The 25,752-nt window shown below is 39.9% G+C and overlaps 1 protein-coding gene across 1 annotated transcript in view; it reads left to right on the top strand.

Moving 5' to 3' along the window:
• CFAP47 (cilia and flagella associated protein 47) overlaps positions 1 to 25,752 on the top strand; it is a 606,917-nt gene that overhangs the window by 155,448 nt on the left and 425,717 nt on the right. The window contains exons 25-26 of the mRNA XM_056131098.1: positions 6,373 to 6,568; positions 19,486 to 19,695. Of these exons, the coding sequence (XP_055987073.1) occupies positions 6,373 to 6,568; positions 19,486 to 19,695 (406 nt within the window). The remainder of the gene's footprint in view (positions 1 to 6,372; positions 6,569 to 19,485; positions 19,696 to 25,752) is intronic.

Raw genomic sequence — 25,752 nt, 5'->3', positions numbered from 1 at the left:
TATTTGGTTCTCCCTTCTCTACCTGAACTGCCCTTTCCCCTAGAATACCCAGCTGGCCTCAAAGTTATGGAGTAATCCTCCTGGTGCTGATCTCAGCTATTCTTGGGTATTAATCTCATATTTTGTTACTTTATATCCCCAAAATGAATGCAGTCTTTCTATGTCTATCCCTCTCTTTCTGACTCATTTCGCTTAGCATGATACTTTCCATGTTGTACCACTTGTATGTAAATTTCATGACTTCCTCTTTTCTAAGAGCTACATAGTACTCCATTGTGTAGATGTACCAAAGTTTCTTTAACCAGTCATCTGTTCTTGGGCATTCAGGTTTCTTCCAGATTCTGGCCATTGTAAAAAGTGCTGCAATGAACAAACAAATGCAGATGTCAGTTTGACTATACATTTTTGCCTCTCTGGAATATATTCCCAGGAGTGGTATTGCTGGGTCAAATGGGAGCTCAATTTCTAATTTTTTGAGAATTGTCCATACTGTTTTCCAGAAGGGCTGAACCAGTCGACATTCCCACCAACAGTGAAGGAGTGTCCCTTTCTCGCCACATCTGGCCAGCATCAGTTGCTTTTGTTCTTTTGAATGTGGGCCAGTCTCTGAGGTGTGAGATGGTATCTCATTGTGGTTTTAATCTGCATCTCCCTAATGGTTAATGATGTAGAGCATTTTCTCATGTGCTTTGTTGCCATTCGGATTTCTTCTTTGAGAAAGTTTCTGTTCATTTCATTGCCCCATTTTTTGATGGGGTTGGATGTTTTCTTCTTGTGAAGTTTAACCAGTATTTTGTATATCCTGGATATCAACCCCTTGTCAGATGTGTATTCGGCGAATATCCTTTCCCATTCTGTAGACTGTCTTTGTATTTTGGTCACTGTTTCTTTGGAGGTGCAGAAGCTTCTTAGTTTAAGATAGTCCCATTTATCTATCTCTGTTTTCACTTGCTCGGCCAGTGGCGTGGCATCTTTAAAGATACCATTAGCCTCAATGTCATGGAGGGTTTTGCCAACTTTGTCTTCAATGTACCTTATGGTTTCTGGTCTGATGTTGAGGTCTTTAATCCATTTTGATCTTACTTTTGTACATGGTGTTAGGCAGAGTTCTGAGCCCATTTTTCTTGCATGTAGCCGTCCAGTGATGTGTACATGGTGTTAGGCAGAGTTCTGAGCCCATTTTTCTTGCATGTAGCCGTCCAGTGATGCCAGTACAATTTGTTAAAGAGGCTTTCTTTACTCCACTTCACATTACTTGCTCCTTTATCAAAGATTAGATGATCATATCATTGAGGGGAGATGTCAGTGTATTCAACCCTGTTCCATTGGTCTGCAGTTCTGCCTTTGTTCCAGTACCATGCTGTTTTAATTATTACTGCTTTTTAGTACAGTTTGAAGATCGGGAGGTTGATTCCTCCCATTTTCTTTTCCCCAAGAATTGCTTTAGCTATTCGTGGGGGTTTATTGTTCCATATAAATTTCAGGAGTGTTTGCTCCATTTCTTTGAAGAATGTCATGGGTATCTTTATAGGGATTGCATTGAATTTATACAATGCTTTCGGTAGTATTGCCATTTTGACAATGTTAAGTCTACCGAGCCATGAGCAGGGGATATCTTTCCATTTCCTCATGTCCTCTTTTATTTCCTGAAGTAGCGTTTTGTAGTTTCCTTTGTACAGGTCCTTTATTTCCTTTAGTTAAGCTGATTCCTAGGTACTTGATTTTTTGGGGCACAATTGTGAAAGGGATTGTTTTTTTCATGTAGCTTTCTTCTCTCTCACTGTTTGCATATAGGAAAGCCATGGACTTTTGGGTATTGATTTTATAGCCTGCAACTTTACTATACGAGTCTATTGTTTCTAGGAGTTTTTTGGTTGAGGTTATTGGGTTCTCTAAGTATAGTATCATATCATCTGCGAATAGTGAGAGCTTGATTTCTTCCTTTCCTACCTGAATGCCCTTAATATCTTTTTCTTGCCTAATTGCTATTGCAAGTACTTCCAGTACTATATTGAACAGCAGTGGAGATAGTGGGCATCCTTGTCTCGTCCCTGATCTTAGAGGGAAGGCTCTCAGTTTTTCCCCATTGAGGATGATGCTTGCGGTAGATGGCTTTAATTATGTTGAGGAAGGTCCCCTCTATATCCATTTTGGCTAGGGTTTTCATCATAAAGGGGTGCTGGATCTTGTCAAATGCTTTCTCTGCATCTATTGATATAATCATATGCTTTTTATCTTTTCTGTTGTTGATATGATGGATTATGTTGATTGATTTCTGAATGTTAAACCATCCTTTCATCCCTGGGATGAATCCTACTTGGTCATGGTGTATGATCTTTTTGATGAATAGTTTGATTCTATTTGCTAGTAATTTGTTGAGGATCTTTGCATCTGTGTTCATCAAGGATATCGGTCTGTAATTCCCTTTCTTTGTGGTATCTCTGTCTGCTTTTGGTATCAGTGTGATATTTGCTTTGTAGAAACTGTTCGGAAGTGTTTTTGATATTTCAATTTCGTGGAAAATCTTAAAGAGGATTGGGAGTAAGTCCTCTTTAAAGATTTGGAAGAATTCACTAGTGAATCCATCCAGGCCAGGACTTTTGTGCTTGGGGAGACTTTTTATTACCATTTCAATTTCCTTGATGGTGATAGGTCTGTTCAGGTATTCCAGGTCTTCTTGGTTCAGCCTTGGGAGTCTGTAGGAGTCTAGGAATTTATCCATTTCCTCGAAGTTTTGATGTTCCGTGGCATAAAGCCTCTCAAGGTACTCCCTGAGGATCCTTTGAATTTCTGTAGTTTCTGTTGTAATGACCCCCTTTTCATTTCTGATTCGGTTTATTAGGGTTTTCTCTCTCTCTTTCTTTGTGAGTTTTGCTAGAGGCTTATCGATCTTGTTAATTTTCTCGAAGAACCAGCTCTTGGTTTCATTGATTTTTTGGATTGTTTTTTGGGTTTCCATCTCGTTAATCTCTGCTCTGAGTTTTATTATTTCCTTTCTCCTGTTTGGGTTGTGCTCCTTTTTTTGGTCCTTCTCCGAGCTCTTAAGCTGTGAGGTTAGGTTACTTATGTGTGCTTGCTCCTCCTTCCTGAGGAATGCTTGTAGAACTATAAACTTTCCTCTTAACACAGCTTTTGCTGTGTCCCATAAGTTTTGGTAACTCGTGTTCTCATTTTCATTCGTTTCTAGGAATCTTTTGACTTCCTCTTTGATTTCCTGTCTAATCCACTCGTTGTTCAATAGTGCGCTGTTTAATTTCCAGGTGTTTGATTTAGTTTTCTGTTTTTGTTTGTGATTTACTTCTAATTTCAGCGCATTATGGTCTGAGAAGATTATTGATACAATCTCTATCTTCTTAATTTTATGGAGGCATGTTTTGTGACTCAGCATGTCGTCTGTCTTGGAGAATGTTCCATGTACACTTGAGAAGAATGTGTATTCAGCTTTTTGTGGATGAAGTGTCCTGTATATATCTACTAAGTCCCTTTCTTCCATTGTTTCCCTCTGATGAAGTATGTCTTTGCTAAGCTTTAGTCTGGTTGATCTATCAAGAGGTGACAAAGTGGTGTTGAAGTCTCCCACTAATATTGTGTTGCTATTGATGTCTTTTTCCAAATCTATGAGTAGTTGTTTTATGTACTTTGCTGGTCTCTCATTAGGTGCATATACATTTATTACTGTAAGTTCTTCCTGTTGTACAGATCCTTTGATCAATAAGAAATGGCCTTCACTGTCTCTTATGACCTTCTTCACTCTGAAATCGATGTGGTCTGATATTAGGATGGCCCCAGCTTTTTTATGGGAGCTGTTTGCCTTTAGGATTGTTTTCCAGCCTTTGACTCTGAGCCTGTGTTTGCTTTGACTATTGGGATGTGTTTTTTGCAGGCAGCAGAATGTTGGGTTCAATTTTCTAATCTATTCTGCCACTTTATGTCTTTTAATTGGTACGTTTAGCCCACGGACATTGAGAGAGATTATTGTTATGGGATATTGTCCCATTGTTCTGTTGAAATTTGGTGTATTTGAGGGGCCTTTCTTGCCTTAAAGTAGCCCATTTAGTTGTTCTTGTAACCATGGTTTTGAGTCTATGAAGTTCCTGAGCTGTTGTTTGTTTGTGAAACTGTGTGTTTTTCCTTCTATTATGAATGAGATTCTCTCTGGGTAAAGTATTTTTGGGGAGGCATTTATTTCATTGAGTTTTTTCACTATGTCCCACCACTGTTTTCGGGCCATGAGGGTTTCATCAGAAAAATCAGCTGTGAATTTTAGGGATGCTCTTTTGTAAGAGAGTTCTTTCTTCGATCTTGCTGCTTTCAGAATTTTTGTCTCTATCTAAGGTTTTGGTCATTTTGATCAGAATGTGTCTTGGGGTATTTTTATTCGGATTTCTTCTAGCTGGTACCCTTGGGGCCTCCTGAATGTGGTCACAAGTTTTCTTCAGCTCTGGAAACGTTGTAGCAATGATGTCTTTGACAGTTTCTTCTTCATCAAGGTTTTCTTCCTGTACCTCTGGGACTCCAATAATTCTTTTGTTACCCCTCTTGGCTTCATCACGATCTTCTCTTGCCATCTGTTCCTGAATTGTGAGTCTCTTTTCCATTTTCTGCTCTTTTCTGGAGAGTGTCTGAACTTCATCTTCGAGCTCACTGATTCTGTTCTCAGCAGCTCTTACTCTGCTGCTGAGGCCTTCCACTGAGTTTTTCAATTCGCCTACGAGATTTTTCAGGTCTGACATTTCCGATTGCATTTTCCTTTTTTCTGCCTTCAGATCCTCTTGTCTTCTATTGGCATTGCTTTCCATTGTTTCTTTTAGTTTCCTAAGCATCCTAAGTAGCTCTCTTCTGAATTCCTTGTCAGAGAGGTTGTCTAACACTACAGTACTGTTGGTGTCATCTGGGCTAGACTATTCAATAAGAAAGTTTGGTGGGCTTTTGCGTTGCTTTACCATTGTGAGAGGTGTGGTTTAGTCCTTCACGTTCACTGTTACTATTCTGCTAGATATGCAGTGTGAGTTAAGATAGGCTTATGAGTTATTGGCTGCTGTTTTTCTAGTGGCTGAGCTAAACTAGATAAGTTTCCATCTAAGAAGGTAGCTTATGGTTCCTATGGCATACGTAGTGGGAAAATATTTCTCCGGAAAGAGTCCCTGGCACTGGGCGAGGAGTTGGGAACGTCTCCTAGTTGGAATGAGGAGCCGTTCAGCTTTGTTGCCCAGAGCTGGGCCTCCGTGCCCATCCCACGCAGATCAGGGGAGAAAATCGGCTTTCTAGGAGATGGATCTAGCTGCACATGCCCAGAGAGGGTCCTAGGCCCTTGGGGGCGGGCTGTACCTGGTTGGAATTGGAGCCGTTCAGCTTTGTTGCCCAGAGCTGGGCCTCCGTGCCCGTCCGTGCAGATCAGGGGAGAAAACCGGCTTTCTAGGAGATGGATCTAGCTGCACATGCCCAGAGAGGGTCCCAGGCCCTTGGGGGCGGGCTGTACCTCGCAACCAATTTTCAACCTATTGTATTCTAAGACCTAAACTGTTTTACCCAGGGAAATATCACACACCCTTGCGGTTTTTTGTTAGGGGAACAATTTCCCATATCCTAGAGTTTCACACAGAAAACTCATCTTCTGTTCTGTTTATACCCATAGTCCCCTATTAGCCACTTCAGTGCCCTGTTTTGTGCATTCTAAGGTATCAATTTGAGTTCCTACTTTCCAAATTACTTTTTTGTCCCTATGAAACACTCTGCTTGGGGAGATGGGTCTCAAAGTGTATTGTAAACTTGCTATGATGGATCCCGGTCCAGAAATAGCCTGCAGCTTCTCCCATTGAGCCTTTTTCCACAATGCAAATAGCCTTTCTTCACTCTGAGCTGTCACAAGAGAACTTCCTAATTCCATCTGTCTGGTGAAATCAGCCAGTTTGACCACTCTCCTAGATTTAAAAAAGAGCAGGTTCTCTTCTCAGCACACCTACATCTCTGTAGTCCCCATGGGATCCTTATGGGAATGATTTGACCTTTTCTCAAGCTGCATGTATTATAAAGGGTGAGCAGTCCCCATTTAATGCACAGAAAATGATACAAAGAAGTCATGTTGTTCTCTTTATCCAAGTTATATGTATCTCCCTCATAATAATGAATATCCACTTTAAGGACATTCTATTTCCAGACATGGTGTACTTTAAAAGACTCGTTTTAAACAATATCTCATTAAGTTCTTTGTGAGGATAAATCTACTTTCTAGGTGATATATTCTGCTCCACTGAGCTGTAATTTCATAGTACATTTTAATATTTAGTAAGACTTAAGCTATATAAATCTGGTGTTTTTTTAAATGTATGTGTGAACTCATCTAAAGTGCTTTACTTTTTGTTTTTCCAATAGCTTGTGATAAAGAATACATTGTTGATATTCCTGTACTTTTAAATGATAATCCAGTTTGCTATCGGACGTTAAGAATGATTGGAGAAGTAAAATCACCCAAGCTATCATTTGATCCTCCTCATGTATTTTTCACTCCTGTTCCTTTGGATGTAAGAATTGGACTGGACATCATCATTTCACCTAAAAACCATTTCAAGTAAATATTTAATTGGGATTTATCACATTTTATGTACTTTTTCATTTGTTACAAGTTATAAGTAATGTGTGATTTGCTTCTGTATTTAGAAAAAACTATTCAAATATTTAATTGTGATTTAAATTATAAATATTAAAAATCCAACTAGTGATCTAACAGTCATTAACTTTTTTTTTATAAAATTTTCTGGTATGTCTCCGTAACATAAGAAAGAAGCTTAAACTTTAAGTGTATTAGTTTTCTACTGCAGTGCACCCATTATCAAAAGCGTAGTACCTTAAAGCATGAATTGATCATCTTCGTGAATCTCAGCTTTATTGGGTGAAGATTTTGGGTGAGTTTAGCCCTGTCATGTCTCAAAAAGTGTAAATCAAGATAGTGGAATATAAGAGTAGTCTTCCCAAGATCTCTGGTTGTTGGCAGAATTAATGGTTACAGACACCATTTTTGTGCCGGATGTTGGCTAGGGTCACGTTTAACATTTAGAAGATCACCCTGAAGTCCTGGCTCTATATTTCCTTTCCACAGCATATGCTTTCTCACTTAAAGCTAAAAAACTATGCTATTTGTTGCCTTTGTCCCCTAAACAGCCTTTTAGGTCTAATCCTTTAATAATGTAGGGGGATTATCTTCCCTTATTCCATGATAATCTCCCTTCTTTCAAATACAGTTGATTAGGGAATTTGATTACATATGGAAAGTCACTATTTCCATATAATATAATGTAATTATCAAGTGATACCATATTTGTGAATCCTTTCCACAGTAACAAGTCCCTGACTTTCAAATTTGCTGCCTATTACTTACAGACATTATACAATCTACAAGTAGATTAAAAGTTCAATGTGAAAAGCAAAATATTAAAAAAAATTAATGCCTGTAAGTAGAGAAAAATTCTCTCTTTTACTTTTTTAGTAAAATAAGTTTATTCAGAAAATTAAAGTGAAGGAAGGAGAGAAATATGTGTTTGTGTTTTGTTTTTTTGTGAAGTAAGATAGTTACATATGTTTTAAAATGAACCAACTAATACTTTTAGAAATTTTAAGGACCAGAGAATTAGTACAGCTCGTAAGACATTTGATTGTAAATAGTCAACCTGAGTTCAATCCCTGACATTACTTATGGTCCCCTCAGTTAGTGAGAGGAGTGATCCCTGAGTAGAGAGCCAGGAGTAAGCCCTGAGCACTCCTTGGTGTATTCCAAAGTCAAACATGAAAGAAATATTAAGGGGATCCACACATTTATAGCCATTATATATTTATGAACAATAACAAAACCTCAGCTACCTTTAGAAGAAATGAGAAGCAAACTTTTAAAAGAAAGATAAAGCTAAAACAAAAATAGTGGCAAAAAATTTCTAAATAGAGTAACACAAGAATGTGTGCATATTACTCAGACGGGTTGAAAGTTAGTATCAGGTGCCAAGTAGACAGCAGAAGTGGTAGAGCACTTGACAAGTATGTGCTTTAGATAGATCCCTAACACCAGACCACAACCTTGGTAAGTTTCTGTCAGAGACTCCAGGCCCCTTGCCTACTGAGCACCGCTGGATGTGGTCCGTACAAAACAAAAAACAATGTCAGAGATTAAGAACAGCATCCAACTCTATATTAAGAGAAGTCTAGATGAAGCATGAGGACAAATAAAGATTGAAATAAGGTACGGTTTATCCACTACACAACTGTTGAAATTTATGGGAGACAATTAGACCTTTATTTAAAACTATCCTGTACATGGTAGGATGTTTAGCATCATGCTTTTTCCTCCACTGTGACAAAAAAAAATGTCTGCATACATTGCTTCATGCCCTCTATGGAGCAAAAACACTTGTAGTTGAGTAAAACAGTGGCAAAATATATACCAGTGTAACCAAAAGAAAGCTGCATAGCAGTATTGATTTTATGTGAGATAATCTTCAAGAGGTAGATATTTCTAATATGGGAAGTCATAAAATGATTATGCAGTTTACCTGAATACTCTCAAACATCTAAAATTACATTTTCTATTAGATTAGTCTTAAAACATAACTTCCAAAATGAACTAAAAAAAATCAACTAGTCCATTCCTCCTATAAAATATCTTAATGCATATCTAATTACTAATGATATGGATGATAACATTTGTATAGATAAAGGTTTCAAAATTATATTTATAAAATTATTTTATACTGATATTATTAAAAATATTAAAAATAGCATTGTAGAATGATCTGGAACAATAGCACAGCTGGTAGGGCGTTTGCCTTGCAAGTAGCCAACATGGCCAACCCAAGTTCAATTCCTCCACCCCTCTTGGAGAGCCCGGCAAGCTACAGAGAGTATCTTGCCCGCATGGAAAGCTACGCTACCCGTGACATATTCAATATGCCAAACAAACTAACAATTGTCACAACGGAGACATTACTGGACCCACTCGAGCAACTTGAAGAACAACGGGGGGACAGTGACAGTGACAGCATTGTAGAATAATTTTCTTTTTTTAATTAATGAAACCCCATGAGTTACAGTTGTAGACTTACAAAATTTCGTGCTTGGGTTTCAGTTATACAATGATCAAGTATCCATCCCTCTAGCAGTGCCATTCTCTACCACCAATGAATCCAGTAGCCTTCCCGCCCCCCTCCCCCATTCCCTTTTGCTCTCTCTTTCCTTTAGGGTGTTGTGGTTTGCAATAGAGGTGTTGAGTGGTCATCGTGTTCGGTCTATAGTCTACTTTCAGCACACATATTGCATCCCAGCACACATATTGCATCCCAAGCGAGTCCTCCAAACTTGGTGTTCCCTTTTCTATCTGAGCTGCCTTTTCCCCCAGCATGTGCTGCCAGCTTCCAAGCCATTGAACAGACCTCTTGGTACTTATCTCAACTATTTTTGGATGTTCATCTCCCATTCTGTTACTTTATATTCCCCAGATGAGTGCAGTCTTTCTATGTCTGTTCCTCTCTTTCTGGCTCATTTCACTTAGCATGATACTTTCCATGTAGAACCACTTGTTTGCAAATTTCATGACTTCATCATTTCTAACAGCTGCATAGTATTCCATTGTGTAGATGTACCAAAGTTTCTTTAACCAGTCATCTGTTCTTGGGCACTCGGATTTTTTCCAGATTCTGGCTATTGTAAACAGTGTTGCAATGAACAAACAAGTGCAGATGTCACTTCCACTATACTTTTTTGCCTTTCTGGGAAATATTCCCAGGAGTGGTATTGCTGGGTCAAATGGGAGCTCAATTTCTAATTTTTTGAGAATAGTACATAACTATTTTCCAAAAGGGCTGAACCAGGTGGCATTCCCACGATCAGTGAAGGAGAGTCTCTTTCTCACCACATTCGTGCCAACACTGGTTGCTTTTGTTCTTTTGGATGTAGGACAATCTCTGTGGTATGAGATATCTCATTGTTGTTTTTATCTGCATTTCCCTGATGATTAGTGATGAAGAGCATTTTCTCATGTGCCTTTTTGCCATTTGGATTTCTTCTTGACAAAGTTTCTGTTCATTTCATCACCCCATTTTTGATGGGGTTTGATGTTTTCTTCTTGTGGAGTTCAACCGGTGCTTTTTTGATATCCTTGATATCAACCCCTTATTGGATGTATATTGGGTGAATATCCATTCCTGTTCTGTAGATTGTCTTTGTATTTTGGTAACTGTACCTTTTGAGGTTCAGAAACTTCTTAGTTTAATATAGTCTCATTTGTTTATCTCTGTTTCCACTTGGTTGGTCAGTGGAATGTCATCTTTGGAGATACTGTTAGCCTCAATATTGTGGAGGGTTTTGCCCACCTTGTCTTCAGTGTATCTTCTGTATTCTGGTCTGATGTTGAGGTCTTTAATCTATTTTGATCTGACTTTTGTGCATGGTGTTAAGTCGAGGTCTAAGCCCATTTTTTTGTATATGGTTATCCAGTTATGCCAGCACCATTTGATAAAGAGGCTTTTCTTGTTCCACTTCACATTTCTTGCTCCCTTATCAAAGATTAGATGTTCATACATTTGGAGTTGTGTGTAGGGATATTCCACCTTGTCCCATTGGTCTCTAGCTCTGCCTTTGTTATAGTACCATGCTGTTTTAATTGTTACTGTTTTGTAGTAGAGTTTGAGGTTGGGGAGGGTGATGTCTCCCATTGTCTTTTCCCCAAGAATTGCTTTAGCTATTCATGAGCGTTTGGTTTCCAAATGAATTTTAGGAGTGCTTGATCCATTTCTTTGAAGAATTTCATGGGTATCCTTATACGGATCGCATTGACTTTGTATAGTGACTTGGGGAGTATTGCCATTTTGACAGAGTTAATTCTTTCTATCCATGAGCAGCGGTATGTTTCCATTTCCTTATGTCCTCTTTTATTTTGTGGAGTAGCATTTTGTATTTTTCATTGTAGAGGTCTTTTACCTCCTTAGGCTGATTACGAGGTACTTCATTTTCTGGGGCACGATTGTGAATGGAATTGCTTTTTTCATGTCTCTTTCCTCTGTCCCATTATTCACATATAGGAAGGCCATGGATTTTTGTGTATTGATTTTATAGCCTGCGACTTTACTTTACAAATCTATTGTTTCTAGGATTTCTTGGTAGAGGCTTCAGGATTCTCAAGATATAGTATCATATCATTTGTGAATAGTGAGAGCTTGATTTCTTCCTTTACTATCTGGATGCCCTTAATATATTTTTCTTGCCTAATTGCTATTGCAAGTACTTCTAGTACTATATTGAACAGAAGTGGTGATAGTGGGCATTCCTGTCTTGTCCCTGATCTTAGAGGGAAGGCCCTTAGTTTTTCCCTATTGAGGAGAATGCTTGCCATAGGTTTGTTATATATGGCTTTCACTATCTTGAGGAAAGTTACTTGTAAGCCCATGTCGAATACTTTTTTTTGTTGTTAGAGATTATACCTTTTTCTCAACTATACAGGAATATTTAGAAAAGTTATAGTTAATATAACTTAAGTTTTTAAATTTTATTTTTGGGGACCATTTTGGACCACACTTGCTGGTGTTCGGAGCTTATTCCTATCACTGCATTTAGGTGTAACTCCTGGCAGAGTCAGGGTACTATAAGGTGTGCCAGTGATTAAACCTGGGTTTGCTCTGTGCAAGCAAGTACCCTACCCTGATGCTCAGGCTCTCAAACTTTTAACAGTTTTTAAGGAGTTAATACACAGTTGCTCCACTACCTCCACTACCCAGCTGCCGCCACACGCCAGGATGCTTTCCTGACGCTCTGGCCAAGACTCACACATGACGGAAGCCCCACAGAACAAGATAATCGGAACTCTGAGACCTTGGACTCCAGGCTCAGTGGACTGGAGAACAGAGATTCTCTGCTTGCTCCCACCAACCACAGGTGACAAAGGGATTAAAATCAGGAGCCCCACCCTACCCTGCCCTGTCTGCTTCCACCAACCACCAGAGACTCAGGGATTGGATTGAGCACTGAAGACCCACCCAACCTCTACCATTGCCAGATAAATACCTCACCAGCAGACCTCCACTACCTCCACTACCTCTACTACCCAGCCGCTGCCATGATCCAGGACACTTTCCGGACCACGCGGCTGGATGATAAGACTCTAAATACCTATCTCCAGAATTGCCGTACCATATTTGATAAGGTTCAAGTATGGTTGGAACCATGGGAGCACCTACAAGGGCAAATAGAGGCCGCCCCAAAAGCATCTATCCGTCTCGGAGAGCCTGGCAAGCTACCAAGAATATCCCGCCAGCACGGCAGAGCCTCGCAAGCTATCCGTTGTGTACTCGATATGCCAAAACCAGTAATTAAAATGTGTCTCATTCCCCTGACCCTGAACACGTCACCAATATGGCAGCATTGAGAAGGATGAGAAAGGAGAGGCCAATGAAATCTCAAGGCTGAACTAGGCTGCCAAAATGAAGGAAGACAAAAATGAGCGTCTATACTTTCAATGCACGTACGCTAGCATCAGATGCATCCACCGAGGACCTGATGGTACAAGCGCGAAAGATCAAGTACAACATCATTGGTCTGATCGAGACAAGAAGGCACCAATCTCATCATGCCGTTTTCAACACTGGAGAAGAATTGTTCCTCGGAATATGCGATAAAAGAAGTGTCGGAGGCGTCAGTGTCCTTGTCAACACAAACTTGGACATGAGCATTGATTTATTCGAATGCCTAACAATCCAAATCAGATGTTTACATTTGAATAGATGTGGCTCACTGCCGGCAGTTTCTATCATTGTTGTCTACGCACCAACATTCAATCAATAAACGGTTTTTCCTGATCGATGTCGCTGTTGTCCCAAAATTCCAAATGGTATTGGACCACTGTCTCCTTTGTGCAAAATTCTGCTTCACAGAGCGGGGAGAAAGGGCTGCAAAGTTTAAGAAGAGAACTCCCAGAACGACCACCAACCGGGAGCTCTTTGTCACTGTTGCTGCAATATGGGAAGATGCCATTGTTGACAACATTGACGAGGAAAATGATTGACTGGTTCAGCACTTTCATGATTATGCGAGGAATGCCAAGAGAGAGATAGCTACAAAAAAAAAAACGCCTGTCTTCTAAAACTGTAGAACTTATTCGCCAACGTGGTTTGGCGCATGCCACAGGCAACTGCAAGTGAATGTCCGAGCTTGCAAAGCAGTGCAGAGATGCGATCAAGGAAGACCTCAAAGAGAGAAGAGCAGAAGTGCTGGTAGATACGGCAGAAGCTGGGAAATGTATTTGTAATGCCCTCCTGTCTTTCGCCAACTACAAGACCAAGAGGACTGCCCTCCGAAGTCCTGATGGATCTATCACATCTCCCAGAAGGGCAATGGAGAAGATTATCCATGACTTCTACTCAGATCTCTTTGATAGCCATGACCACCTGCCCACATACCAAATTCCACAGGATGGATATGTCGTTCCCAATATTCTCCCTTCCGAAATCTGACATGCCATTTTGTCAGGAAAGTAACGAACAGCACCCGGCCCAGACAAGGGCAGACCTGAACACCTGAAGAACATGCCGTCAGTACTCATCAATACACTGGCTTGGCTTTTCACACGCTACCTGACTGAATGCAAGGTTCTGTCCCAATGGAAAACTAGCAGGACTGTACTACTGTATAAGATGGGACAGATCCTCCACGACATTGGCAACTATCACCCGATCTGCCTACTGTCTGTCATCTACAAGTTGTTGACTCAGTCATCCTGAACAGGATTGGCAGAACACTAGATGAAAGACAACCATGTAAGCAAACCGGGTTCCACAAATGTTTCAGCACCATCGACCATATCCACACGATAACCAAGCTCATTGAGGTTTCTTGGGAGTTCAAGATGCCGCTCTCTCTAACATTCATTGATTTGAAGAAGGCCTTTGATTCTGTTGAGATGGAAGTGGTCATTGAAGCCCTAGCCAATCAGGACATTCAAACTCAATACATCAGGATCCTCCGTGAACTGTATTATGGATTCTGTAAAATCTTATCACGCCGAAGGTTGTATGTTCACGGGCTCACTGGACGGCACTGTTTCACCGCCTGCGTTCGGTGCTCTTGAGCCACTGTGTGTGGCCTGGATCAGAACGGCTGTTGACCAAGGGCAGACGGAAGAAAAAACGGGGGCCAGGCCGGTCTATATCAATAGTAGTTTATTCCAATCCTCTTCACTCCTGTCTTTCTCTGCCTCCTTCTCTCCTGGGCCCCAGTCTTGGAAGCTCTCTCCTTCTGGCTCTGACTCTGGATCTCTGGAGCCCGAGCTCTCTCACTTCTGACCCCTTTTCCGAGCTTATGTCTTAGTTTATATAGCAGTCACTAAGGCGGTGACATAAAGGTGGGTTGAATACTGACGAATCAACAAAGAGAGGTAAGACCACTCCTCCAGGAGATTAACTCAAGGATAAAATCTCATCTACAGAGATTACTTCAGATTACTAGGAGATCCACCCAAGGGTGGGATCCCAACAAGGGTGTGTTCTTCCTTCAGTTAGTAATCTACTTAAATAGTTGTAATAAATCTACTTCTAATATTTCTAGCAATGTCATTCTGTATGAGCACAGTAAGAGATATAAATTTAGTTTGGTTCTTCCTGAGAACATCTCACTATACATTTCGCAGTCCTCAGGCCAGGTTAATCTTCCTAGCTCCAGCAGGGTCCTAGTCTCGTTGGTTCTTACTTTTGGATCATGACAGCATTTGTCCATGATCATGCCCTCAACTTATAGTTGAGTATCGTGGCTCTTTGGCCTGGCCCATTTCGATGCCAGGGTAGCTCACTGCTTGCCCTGGGTCCATTCAGTCCCTCGTCTGGACCCTGCTTTTGGGGTGCTAGGAACTAAGGGCAACTGAGTCAAGAAATCAGATGCCCAGGAGTAAATATTATTCGGAGTCAATCAACTCCCAAGTTACAAAGCATAATATTAACTGTCTTCCTGTGTCCACACAGAAAGGACATTGCTTACAATACAAGTTCAGTGTTCTTAGATGGGTGTGACCTGACAAACCTAAGCTACCTGAGGAAGGACAAAAGAGTGTTATCCTACAGGATTCACTACCAGGATCTCCCCATTCTACAAAGAAGTGATCATCGATATCAAGAGCGGGGTTTGGCAGGGTGATACCATTTCACCGAAACTCTTCAGCCCCATCCTCGAGAACGTCATGCGATGACTGGAATGGGAAGGAATGGGGGTGAAGATAGATGTTTGGCAACTACACCACCTCCGCCTTGCTGATGACATTGTTCTAATAGCACCAAACCTTTAGCCAAGCAGCACAAATGCTGGCCAACTTCGACTGTGAGTGTGGAAAGGTCAGACTTCAGCTGAATCTCACAAAGACAATGTTTATGAGAAACAGCCTCGTTCGTGACGCTCCATCCCTGCTCAACGGAACGACCGTCTCCGAATGTAACAGTTATGTGTACCTCGGTCAAGAAGTTAACATGACATATGACCTGGTACCTGAGTTGCGCAGGAGGAAGAGAGTGGCTTGGAATACCTTCAGAGCATCGAAGAAATAGCTAAGAGGACGAAGATCCTCTGACTCCGTGAACATCTCTTCAATTCCACTGTTCTTCCTGCATTAACATACGCCTCAGAGATCTGGGGCCTATGAAAACAGGATGAGAATGCTGTTTGGGTCTCCCAAAGAGGAATTGAGAGAGCTTTACTTGGGGTATCACGTTTCACTCAAATTAGAGAAAGAATCCAGAGTTCAGACTTCCGTCGATGATCAGAAATCAGGGACGCTGTCTCGTTTGCCAAGGCGTCAAAAATCTAATGGGCTGGACACGTAATGAGATTTGGAGACGACTGCTGGACTAGAGTCATAACCGATTGGATTCCTCAGGACGTCAAAAGACCACATGGCCACTCACCTACCAGACGGTCAGACTTCTTCATCAAGACTCTGAATGATCGGTTTGAGGCTCTTTGTGTTCCTAGAAGGAACAGACGCCACTGGGCTAAACTAGCATGCGACAAGTGCAAATGGAGACGTTACTGGTGCCCATTCGTGAAAATTGATGAATAACGGGAAGTAAAGTGATAAGTGATCAATACACTGTGACCTAAAAATTATTTTAGTTTGAAGTAAATAAAATATTAATAGATGATTCAAAACATTACATTCAAATATTCATATAATTAAATACTGTATTTCAAAGCATAATATAAATCTTAGGAGAACCATGAATTATATAGAAAATATGACAAAGGTGGGTTTTTTGAGAGTAGTTTGACAATATCTAATTATGTATGTCAGGGGTCACTTCTGGTGATACTTTGGGGACCATATTCTGTGTCAGTGATAAAATCTGCTTTAGCTGCATGCAAGGCAAGTGCCTTAACACCTCTACTATCTCTTTGGCCTATTCAAGGTAGGTCTTTGGTGAAAGGAGCTTAATAGCTAATAATGGTGCTGAAACAATATACCATGTAAAATTCTGTTTCTGAGTCACACAATTACAAAAATCCATTACAAGTACATTCAACATTTGAATGTGAAAAACAATATGTTAAAAAACAATGCCTGTGAGTAGTGAAAAATTCTCTCTCTTTTTACGTTTTTTTAATAAAATAAGTTTAATTAGAAAATTAAAGGGCAGGATGGAGAGAAATAGAGATATGAGCTCAAGAGATAAAATGGGCTTCTCTGAGGAGAGAAAAAGCAAAGTACACATTGCAAACAGAGATGCGTGGGTCATTTCCCTTGAGTGGGGAAATATGCCCTAAAGTAAGAAAGCCCGAGTAAACATCTCTGGCATCTGAGAGTCAAAGAAGCCATAGGATAAGAGAGTACACATCACAGGCAGATGCAGGCCAAAGAGACCAAGAAAGAGTTCTTAAACAAGATCTAAAGTCGTGCCAACAATAAAATAATGGTTCATAAAAATTGTCACTGTCCATCTGCACTTGTTTGTTCATTGCAGCACTCTTTACAATAGCCAGAAACTGGAAGAAACCTGAATGCCCAAGAACAGATGACTGGTTAAAGAAACTTTGGTACATCTACACAATGGAGTACTATGTAGCTCTTAGAAAAGATGAAGTCATGAAATTTACATACAAGTGGTACAATATGGAAAGTATCATGCTAAGCGAAATGAGTCAGAAAGAGAGGGATAGACATAGAAATATTGCATTCATCTGGGGGATATAAAGTAACAAAGTATGAGATTAATACCCAAGAATAGCTGAGATCAGCACCAGGAGGATTACTCCATAACTTAGAGGCCAGCCGGGTATCCTAGAGGAAAGGGCTGTTCAGATAGAGAAGGGAGCACCAAATAAAGGATGTTTGGAGGATCCTCCCAGGAGGGGAGATGCATGTCGAAAGTAGACTATGGACTGAACATGTTTGCCACTCAATGCCTCTTTTGCAGACCACAACACCCAAAAGGAGAGAGAGAACACAGAGGATTGCCCTGCCACAGAGACAGGGGGGATGGGGGGATGGGGGTGGGAGGGATATTATCCATGGTGGTGGAAAATGGGCACTGGTGGAGGGATGGGTATCTGATCATTGTATAATTGAAACCAAAGCACAAAAAATTGTAAATCTACAACTTTAAAAAAAATAAAATAAAATAAAGGGGAAAAAAAATTAGAGTTAAAAACAGTGACAAGGGAATTAAATGAATAAAGATCAGTGAAATCAAAAAAAAAAAATTGTCACTGTCACTGTCCTCCCGTTGTTCATCGATTTGCTCGAGCGGGCCCAGTAACGTCTCCATTGTGAGACTTGTTGTTACTGTGTTTGTCATATTGAATACGTCACGGGTAGCTTGCCAGGCTTTGATGTACAGGCGAGATACTCTCGGTAGTTTGCATGGCTTTCCGAGAGGGGCAGAGGAATCGAACCTGGCTCAGCCGGGCCGGCTGCATGCAAGGCAAACGCCCTACCGCTGTGCTATTGCTCCAGCCCTTGATAAAAATTAATCAGAAAAATATCAAATAACTCAGTAGGAATGCTGGCAAAAAACATCAGCAAGGGACATTGGTGGTGTGAAATGTGCAATGGTGAAGGGACTGGTGGTGTAATATTGATGACTGAAATCCAGTCCTGAGCAACTTTGAAACCATGTATCTCACTGTGATTCGATTTTATAAATCTAATTAAAAACAAACATTTAAAAATCAATAGGTATTTCATAGAAGAGGATTAATAAATTGAAAGTAAAATTGACCTTTTCTTAAATGTGGAAATTAAATTGAGCACTGCTATTAGCATTTTGCCTGTTCTAGAAGGAAAACATTAAGTCAGATAACTAGTTACAGTGACAACCTATGGACCTGCATGGGATAAAATCAATGGGAAGTGTTCCATCTACATATTTCACAGCCCATCCATTGCACTTTACAATATTTGTAAGAAAAACTACTGCACAGGTGTTCTACATTTGTGTTTGAAATTATTTGTTGTTGCATTATTCAAAATTTCAGTATCTGGAAACTACACAAGCATCATGTAATAGGTGAATGAATAAATATTTTGCAATATATATGAATATTCTATAGCTGTGTACTGGATAAACTTTAGCTAAATTGAAAACTTAGGATCTTGGAAACAGAATATTAATATTAAAAGTCTAAGAAGACTGTATATTGTTATGTGTTATATATAAAACAGAAAACATAGTAAATTTTTTACTTTATAAATATATACCTATCTATAGATATGTAGAAATTAGACTATCTGTTGGTATATGAAATTATCTAAGTTGTAAGGATTAATGCACCAAGATGAATTACCTAGTATGAACATTATTTTAATAAATTTCTAGATAGTGCCTGCCTCAGAACTTCTCTAGTTTAATTTCATTTCTTCCAATTATGTACTGAGATTCCTGAAAACAAGTTCCACCTGTAATGTTGAGAATAGCTTAAAATGATTGAAAAACATAGACGTAAGACCTTTAATTTCTAACATTTGGCCTGGAAATGGACCTGGTATTATTACGAGTCTTGTTCTAAATGCCGCTTTTTGAAGTCCTGTAGTTCTTTAAAATTAGCTCCAGAACTTTAGGCTTCCCTACTTCTCCAAGATCCTATCTCATAACTATATACCAACGTCTGTTGTTCAAAATGGAAAAAGAAATGGCTTGAATTATATTGAGTTACAAATTATGTTTTATCAAGAAACATTGTCTAATGTTATATAGTGTTGTCAGGTATAACTTTTTAGTGCTTAGCAAAATTCATATTTTTTGTCATATTATTGTGGCTCTTGCTTAAATTACTCATACTATTTTAATATTATGTGTATAATTTTCATAATGCTCATTTTATTATTAATTTTATATTGTGAATGGAAAAATTTATACATAAATAGCTTTGATCATGGGTATATCATTTGAAGTGTTCGTTTTTCTAATGATTCAAGAAGTAAACATTTTAATTGTGTTGCTTTCATGTCCTTTGAGATAGTTTTGTTTCTTTAAACAGAAATACATCTATAAGAGTCTTCGTTCCCAAAGTAAAAGGTCCTGATGGTGAAGAGCTTCGCCCCATTTCCGTGAGATTTCCCAGTGGTTCACTTATTGAGGGCTCTCCGAGTGGGATCAATTCTCCACTCACCTGCCGCCTCGCCTTCAAATCATCTAAATCTGTTTCACTTTTCTCGAATGTTCGTTTTTCTTCTATGGCACACAGATGGTAAGTTAATTAAGTGTAGATTCCTTCATATTTGGCAGTGAGGAATATTTGTATTCTACCGCCTTGTAAAATGTTAAAAAGAGAAATATGTAAAGTAATATCTTTAAAAACATAGATTTTTTTACTTTATTTAAACACTACCGTTGATAAAGTTGTTCATAATCCAGTTGTTATAGGCAGTCAATGTTCCAACCCCAATCCCACCTCCAGAGTGGCTTTCTCGCCACCATTGTCTCCATTTTCCCAATCATTCCCCAAGTCTGCCACTTTGGGAAATACAAACTAAGTTAATATATTACTTATTACAGATAAATAGCTAATGGAATTATTAGAAATAAAACTTAAGTGAAAGAAAATTTGTGAAAATGTTTATATCTCACCATGGGATCATTAATTCCTTATCTGAGCGTATACTAAGCTGATTGTTGCTGGTTGAGCCTTTTGTTGTTACCATTTTTATTTATTGAGTTTAGTTGGCTTTACATTACTTTCCCATTGAAATTGGTGCGCTCCTACTGGGATGTCAGTATTGTGGAATTTGGAGGTGTGATAAGGCCTTCTAGTATGTGGCTACACACTACAGAAACTCCAGGATCTGTAGAACTGGGCAGATAAGTTACATGGCAGCAGCTGTTGGATGTGTGTGGGGCTTCTGGAAGTATGGGGGAGGAGGAGGGGGGAGGTGAGAGGAGTGTAAAGAAGTGGTGCAACCCATGCCTACACTGAGAAGACCCCAGAATTTTCAGCCTTTACCTGGAATTTTTGTGCTTGATGTCTCTGCAGAGATCAATTTGTTTAATGCACCCAAAGCAACAATGGCTCTCATGGAAAACAATAAACAGGTTACTGGTATTTGTGGCAGGTTCTCCTGTGATATAGTTTTGTTGAAAGTCATTCATATAAAGTTAATTAGGGAAAAAAGTTTAAGGAGATTATATTATTTGATACCTGATTTCCTTATGTTGCTTTACTTGATTAAGGTAGCATTTTCCCAAGACCTATTTGTGACCTTGAACAAGTGAGGACTTTCTATGCTCTAGAGCTCAGGCATCTCCTTTTTCAAATCTGACTACTGGAGCCTGAGAGAGTACTGTCGTGAAGGCGCTTGCCTTGCACACAACGTACCTGTACCTGAATTGTATCACACTGCCAGATCCCCCCAGCCCTGTTAGGTGAGATCCCTGACCACAGCAGGGCGTGGCCCCCAAACCAAATAATAAATAAATTGAATATAATGAAATCTGTTCTATTAACTTTGTTGAAGTTATTTTTTTGAATTTCTTAATGTTCTCTTATAAAATGAAGAGATAGCAGGACCTGTCTCATCTGCAGTCATGATAAATTAATTGACTTCATATGGTATTTACCTGGCTCATCCACCTACCAACACCCCAAGCCTCACTGCAGCTGTGATACCTCCAGCCTTCTTCTTGCAGTCACATTAAGGCACAACTTAGGTTAGGTTTTCGGTTACTGCTAACTCAGCACTCAGGAATTATTCCGGCAGGCTCAAGGGACAATACAGGGTACCAAGGATCAAATCCAAATGGGTTGCGTGCAAGGCAAATTGTTCTGCGGCTGCGGTATCACTCTAGCCCATAAAGCATGACCTTTACAGGCGTGCACTTTCTCCACTTTCTACATGTATACTTCAGCATGTACTCATCACACTCCCAAACATGCACACACTTCAGTATGTAAAAGAGAACAAAAGGGAATGCCCTGCTACAGAGGCAGGGTGGGATTGGGGGGATGGCGGGTGGGAGAGATACTGGGGTCCGTGGTGGTGGGAAAGGGCACTGGTGGAAGGATCATTGTATAATTGAAACCCAAGCACAAAAATTTGTAAGTCTACAACTGTACCTCATGTTGTCTCACTAATAAAATTAAAAAAAAATAGCATGATTAAGACAGAGTGGAGAAGCTTTTGATAAAATTTAGGGGTCAGAGGAAAAAATACCAAAAGCTCAGAAGTCAAGAAAAGCCTGTCAAGTCTTGCACATGGCTGGCCCAGCTTTGGTACCCAGCACCCCAGATGACCCTCATAGCCCTGTCAGGAGTGAGCTCTGGGTATTACTGGTTGTGGGAAAGAAAAGGAAGGAAGAAAGGAAGAGAGGATCCTCTTCTATTAATTTTTTGTCTATTGCTGTTATGGGCTGGAGAAATAGCACAGTGTGTAAGGGCATTTGCCCTGCACACGGTCAACCCAGCCGAACTGGGTTCGATTCCTCCGCCCCTCTGGAGAGCCTGGCAAACTACTGAGCATATCTCACCCACATGACAAAGCCTGGCAAGCTATCTGAGATGCATTTGATATGTCAAACACAGTAACAGCAAGTCTCACAATGGAGTTGTTACTGGGCCCGCTCAAGCAAATCAACGAACAATGGGAGGGCAGTGCTACAATGCTATATGGTATTATTGATCAGGAACTAGCACAACTCAAATGCTAATTATGTTTTCAGTGAAAATAAGAAACGTGCACCTAATGAATTTCCCAAGATAATTTGGTTACATGTTGCTTTAACATACTCAGGAAAATTCACATATGTTTTGTTGAAACCAGCTTTCTAAATATCTTACCTTGTAGGAACAGAAATTCCACTTTTACATTTAAATTCTCTGATGCTTTGATTTGCCAAAAAATAATAGGCTGATCTGTAGAGCAATCAAGTTTTTTTTTAAAGTTCATAGTCAGAAGTAGTTTGAGTGAATTATACACTACTTCCAGAGTTCCTGATTTGATAAATTTTGGATACTGAACATTTTCTTGTTGAATTGATTGCTAGTTGATGCTGAGATTCTGGGGCCAGATAAGTTTTTGCGAAGGTCAGAATTTCACTTTCCATAATGGATTTAAGCTGTTAGTGCCTGTAATTTCAAACTGCCTAGAAAAAGCATGTGTTTTGAGCATTTTGAATCATGGTACCTACAAAAACTTCATGAAGAAAGGTGTCATCAAGAGGAATGCAATTTAAAAAGAACCACTTTTTTGATTTTGCTGCATTCACTATTCTCTGTTTTCGCTTTTGTCACTTTGAGTATAATGTGTTCTGGAGTTTTCCTATTTGGGTCTATTTTCAGTGGGGCTCTTAGGGCCCCTTGGTGCCTGTAATCCTCAACTCTGGGAAGTTTTTATTGATGTTTGCTTTAAATATTGTTTCTTTATTACATTTGCCTTGCTGTTCTTCAGGGACTCTGACAATTCTTATAGTGTTCCTCTGGAATTCTATCCGTAGTTTTCTGGTATGCTGTTCATTTCTTTTCAGATTATTTTCCACTTTCTGCTGTTTCCTAGCAGTTTCCTCCTATTCATCTTGGAGCTCCATGATCTTTGGCTCAACTTCTGTTACTGTGCCATTCAAAGCTTCTGTTGACCCCTTTTTATCACCTACCAAGTTCTCATCTCTCTCATTTCTCACTATAATAGTTTTTTTCATTACAACTCTCATACATTCTTGTGCTTTGCTGACTACTTGTACTATCAGTTCTTTGAATTCGTTGAACGTCTTCTTCATAGTGACACGATAGAGACTGTCTGGGGATTTACTGATTTTGTTTAGTGTTACTCCTTTTGCTCAGTAAGTGCGGTGGTCCTCTATGTGTTTTGCCCATTGTTTTCTAGGGCTCTTACTCTGCTGGGGTGTGTTTGTATGTGTGTGTGTGTGGGGAAGTCTTTATAGTTAATTCCTTTGGAAGGTGCTGAGGGGTTAAACTGGAGATTGCTGTCTTCTTTGTTCATCTTCACAGAATGACAGGAATTATTGTGAGCATCCTGTCATTTGTTGAGTAGATATGTCGCATGCTTCAGGAGCTGTGGTGTGGGATCTTAATGTGCAGGTCACATTAAGGTGGAGGCTGCTGGGATGGAGCCGGCAGGAAGGGGCTCTGCCTCCCGTTTCAGAATAGGCCCAGGGACATTAGCTGGAAGCAAGCTTCATCTGGGATGATGAAGGAGTAAGCAGAAGATCTGCATTCATCTCTGTAGAGAGAGGACATTGTGACCATCACCGCGTTTCCCACATGGAATGCAATTAATTCTGTATCAAAAAGCAGAGTTAGTATAGTTCTAGTGACAACAGAAGCCATGGCTCTATGTGCTTGCGCTTGGCTGATGTATGGAAGCCTCAGTGCCATTAGCAACCCAGCTGTGGCCAACGTGTGTGCTAGGACTTGTCTCACAGACCCATGGTAAGTATCAGACTTACTTGCTCCTGAAAAACAATACAAATTTGTGGCAGTTAATGAGAAAGGACTGATCTAGTCCTTTACCTTGTCTTAAAATAACTAGTTGTGATCTTGTTTTACAAGTTGCTGGCTTGAAGATATTGGATTATAAATGTTTTATGTTATTAAAGCAAATGTGGTAAGGGCTTTGCATAAACAGATAAATTAATAGGGGCCATAAATGGGAATATGTCATTTCTACATGATTTTAGCTAGAGATAAACCCTGTAGTCTTGATTACAAATACACAGAGTGTGTTCTCTGGTGTAAATATAACTTATTCTGAAATGTGAAGATACGGTGTTTGAAAAACACAATGGAAAAACCTAGGAATATACAGCCTTAATTATATTGACTCTTCCTGTATACAGTAGAATTTTATCAACCTTGTTATGTCAACCTCATTAAGATAATAGGGCATTGAGAATCAAATTGAATTATATTAATTTTAAGAGCATTCAATATAATGAAAAGAAAATGAGGAATAATGAAAGTTGACTTTAATTAATGTTTTTATCAATGAATTATTTTAATATTTATCTAGGGTACACCTAGCAACTTTCCATTCATTTCTAGTATTTTCTTTCTTTTGGGGGGAGGGGTGGGGACCACAATCTGTGATGCTTAGGGCCTACTCCTGGTGGATTTGGGGACCATATTGGGTACCAGGCCCTCCCGTTGATCGTCGATTTGCTTGAGCGGGCCCAGTAACGTCTCCATTGGAGACTTTGTTGTTACTGTGTCTGGCATATCGAATACTCTCGGTAGCTTGCCGGGCTCTCCGAGAGGGGCGGAGGAATCGAACTCGGGTCGGCCATGTTGGCCGCTTGTAAGGCGAACGCCCTACCCGCTGTGCTACTGGGTACCAGGAATTGAACCTAGGTCTGTTGTGTGCAAGGCAAATGTCCTGCCTGTACTCTATATTCCTTCCCCATTTCAAGTATTGTCTTATTGTGGGGACAACAGCCAGAGGCTTCCAGGAGCTGTTGTCAGTTGTTTGACTTGGGAGTAGGACATTTGGTATGAAGCCTGCTGACTTCACATGCAGGCTTTGTGCTTTAGAACTGGAGCTGCTTGTTCTGTGGAAGCCTGGGCAGCCACTCCCACCCCCCACAGCTCCCAACATATCAAGTCATTGGCCCAGAAGTCTCTGGACCCTGTGACACTGCCTCCTAATTCCTCAGTATGGAATGTCTGGTAGATGCACACCAAATTAGATGGAAAAGTAACATAGAAGACATCTAAACTCAACCAACAAAAAAAGTAACACAGCTGGCTCAACTAGCAACAAACAGCTTAGTAAATTCATAGACAAAGACCTAACAACCCCATGATCATATATAATAATTTTCACATGAAAATGGTTCTTTATATTTTATACTTATTGATTTGAATATTGGAGCTTGGTTATCTAATCAACTTACATTCTAGAATTGTATCAACAGATTTGGCTTTTGCTACATCAAAATAAATTAAGAATCCCCAAAAAATGCAATAAGAAACTATATTATAAAGTTTGTAGATTTTCTTTTTTTTTAATTTTTATGAGTGAAACACCATGAGGTACAGTTGTAGACTTACACATTTTTGTGCTTGGGTTTCAATTATACAATGAATAAGTACCCATCGCTCCACCAGTGCCTATTTTGAACCACCACTGATCCCAGTATCCCTCCCACCCCCATCCCCCCCATTCCACCCTGCCTCTGTGGCAGGGCATTCCCTTTTGTTCTCTCTCTCCTTTTGGGTGCTGTGGTTTGCAAAAGAGGCATTGAGTAGCAATCATGTTCGGTCTATAGTTTACTTTCAGCATGCTTCTCCCATCCTGGG

Source organism: Sorex fumeus, unplaced genomic scaffold (assembly GCF_029834395.1).
Source record: "Sorex fumeus unplaced genomic scaffold, SorFum_2.1 ptg000086l, whole genome shotgun sequence".
Classification (NCBI taxonomy): Eukaryota; Metazoa; Chordata; class Mammalia; order Eulipotyphla; family Soricidae; genus Sorex; species Sorex fumeus.
Note: the sequence above shows the minus strand (reverse complement) of the source record. Positions and strands in the feature narration are given on the sequence as shown.